Here is a 2,848-nt window from a genome sequence, read left to right as displayed (position 1 = left end):
AACCCCAAATCTGGGTTTTTCCATGGTTAAAATGAAATGCTAATATATACACATACACACACATACACACACACCCTCTAAAATAGTAATAAACAAAGGTTGAACATGTATTCATCAATCAGTGTGGTGGAAGCCTGCAGTCAGCTGCTTTGTGTGGTGCATTGTGGGAGTGATGCACACCAAAATATAGTTTCCTGTGTGGATCTGTCTCTTTGCTTGTTGTCTGCGACATGTGTTTCTGTAGTTGCCATCCCTGTTATTCTTGCACCTTGTGCTTGTGTATACTGTCTGCTGTTGGTAAGTACCAAAATTCTCTTGTAGAAGTGGTAGAAATGGGTCTGGTGGTCAGTACAGTAGAAGTCTTGGAACTTGTCCCTATTTGCTACATTGTAAAGTGGGTTCCCTTTCAAGTTATGTGCCATTTTCCAGGAATGCATGTACAGCATAATGTGAGGGAAACCTGTACACACACACACACACACACACAAAGATATGCATATATACATATCACTTGGTGGTCCCAAAACACTAGCCTAAAATGATACAGGTATATGTTCTAAAAATGCATTAGATTTTTCCTTCTTTCAAGGATTGTACAGCTGTACTCCTAGTTTAGAAATCCTGGCCTCACTGAAGTCAATGGCAATTATAATAGTGACTTCAGTGGATGCATGGTTTCACCAATTGTGATTTTGGTGCTTGACTTAGGAACAACAACAACAAAACAAAAACCCACAAAGGCATATGAAACACCATGCAATCTAAAACATTCCTAAAATATTGCCAACCTTTTTAACTGTTTTGGGCAGAACTTTTCCACTCTCATTGTCTTCCTGACATTGATGCTTTCAGAAAACTCTAACCAAAACAGTTCAGCAGTTTCTGAGTAGGTGGCTAGACAATAAAGACCACAAAGGATGAAACAGGGTAGATGAGGAAGCCACTTGATTCAAATGCAGAAGGAACTGAGAGCTGGATCAACAATGCTGTAGTAGGGGATGAGAAGGGAGGAGCAGATTAGGAAAAAGATCCTTTGGGTAGGAGAGACTAGGAGTGGAAGATGGGCTGAAGGAAAGACAGAAACTGAGATGGGAGTTGGAGTGGGAGATGCAACCAGAAGCAGGGATTGTGACTGGCTGGGTAGCAACTGGACCAGGAGCCAGGGAGTGAAGTGAGAAAGAGAAAGAAAGCGATGAGGTGGGGAAAGTGGGAGCGAGATAAGGACTGATAGAGTGGGGAGAATCAGAAACGAATGAAAGAGACAAAAAAATGGTCAAGCCTGAGGGAAACAAAGCAAACTCCCCTCTAGAGCCCAGAATGAAACCTAAGATTCTCAAGTCTCTGCTAGCCTCTGCTGTTAGCAAATATCTTTGAAGCTCAAAGGGTCAGATATTTTTCTTAGCGCCATTATAGAAAGGATGACAATTTACTACCACTTTCAGTTATTCAAACTGCACAGGAGACAGAGACCTTTCCAGTAGATCTAAAGTTTCAAACTCTGCTAATGATTATATGAGTCAATCTGATGTCACATCATGGGATTTCTATTTTTTAGTCTGCTTTTTTAAAAACAGGTAAATATACATACAAAACTACAGTAAAAGAACACAACTGTACTAATGTTCTTTGCAGGGTATTTTAAGAAATATGCAATTCATATAATATATGTTAATATGATATAGTCTATGGAAGAATGACTAGAAAACTTCACTTAAAATGTTTTTCCTTTACCTCGTATGTATGACTTGGGTGGGGTAGCACTGCTGTAAGTAAAGTGCTCCAGTACTGATGTATCGCGGGAAAAGCAGAGTAATACCTGAAGAAAACAAGACAAACCATCAGGGAACTGTTACATCAACACAGCAATGTCATATGCAGAAGTATGCAATTGGCAACTGATTCATTTTAAAATTTTCTGCACCTGTACAACATAACTACCATATTTACTTGAGATGACTTGAATATTTATCTATGTATGGGGCTGAGCTGGGACCATACTCATTGCCCAGGCTGCAGTAGAACATGGAGCAAGGCAAAGTGTGGGGAGAAGCAGGAGAGAGGCAGGTGAGGAAGTAGAGCCTGTGGGTGAAGGGGGGAGACAGGAAGAAGAGGCTGCAGTAGGAAGATGGTGGAGTGCAGAGGCAAAAGGGTAGGACAGGCAGTGGCTGTGGCTATGGCTGGATCCCAGGTAGGAACTGGAGCCCAAGCCACAGCAGCCACCTGCCCTCATACTCAATTCTAAGATATGTTAAGCAGGGGACCTCATCTTAGAATTAAATAAACATGGTAGGGTTGAAAAAATTATCAAGGGCCACATTTGTGAGAGCCCTGCAGGGGAAGTGGTGTTGAGGGGTAACCAACACAGGTTTGTCCCAGGCCGATCCTGCCTGACCAACCTGGTCTCTTTCTATGACCAGGTAACAAAAAGCTTAGATGTGAAAGAGGAAGTCAATGTCATCTTCTTGGACTTCCAGAAGGCCTTCGACACAGTGTCCCACCCAATTCTGGTGGGCAAGCTGAGGGACTGCGGCATTGATGAATGCACGGTCACATGGGTGGCAAACTGGCTCCAGGGGCGCACCCCGAGGGTGGTGGTGGACGGGTCAATGTCGACCTGGAAGGGTGTGGGCAGTGGAGTCCCCCAGGGCTCGGTCCTTGGGCTGGTGCTGTTCAACATCTTCATTAGCGACTTGGACAAGGGTGTGGAGAGCACCCTGTTCAAATTCGCTGATGACACCAAGCTGTGGGGTAAAGTGAATACACCGGCAGGCAGGGACCGCATCCAGGAAGACCTGGATAGGTTAGAGAAATGGGCGGATCTGAACAGGATGTGGTTCAACAAGGACAA

The 2,848-nt window shown here is 43.9% G+C and overlaps 1 protein-coding gene across 1 annotated transcript in view; it reads right to left on the bottom strand.

Moving 5' to 3' along the window:
- Positions 1 to 2,848, bottom strand: part of TBC1D19 (TBC1 domain family member 19) — a 181,569-nt gene that overhangs the window by 28,291 nt on the left and 150,430 nt on the right. Inside the window, exon 14 of the mRNA XM_019526444.1 lies at positions 1,732 to 1,816. Coding sequence (XP_019381989.1) covers positions 1,732 to 1,816 — 85 coding nt within the window. The remainder of the gene's footprint in view (positions 1 to 1,731; positions 1,817 to 2,848) is intronic.

This window comes from Gavialis gangeticus, unplaced genomic scaffold (assembly GCF_001723915.1).
Source record: "Gavialis gangeticus isolate Ggan-Ray unplaced genomic scaffold, GavGan_comp1, whole genome shotgun sequence".
NCBI classification, from domain to species: domain Eukaryota; kingdom Metazoa; phylum Chordata; order Crocodylia; family Gavialidae; genus Gavialis; species Gavialis gangeticus.
The sequence above is the reverse complement of the archived record's forward strand: the minus strand, read 5'-3'. Positions and strand labels throughout refer to the sequence as shown.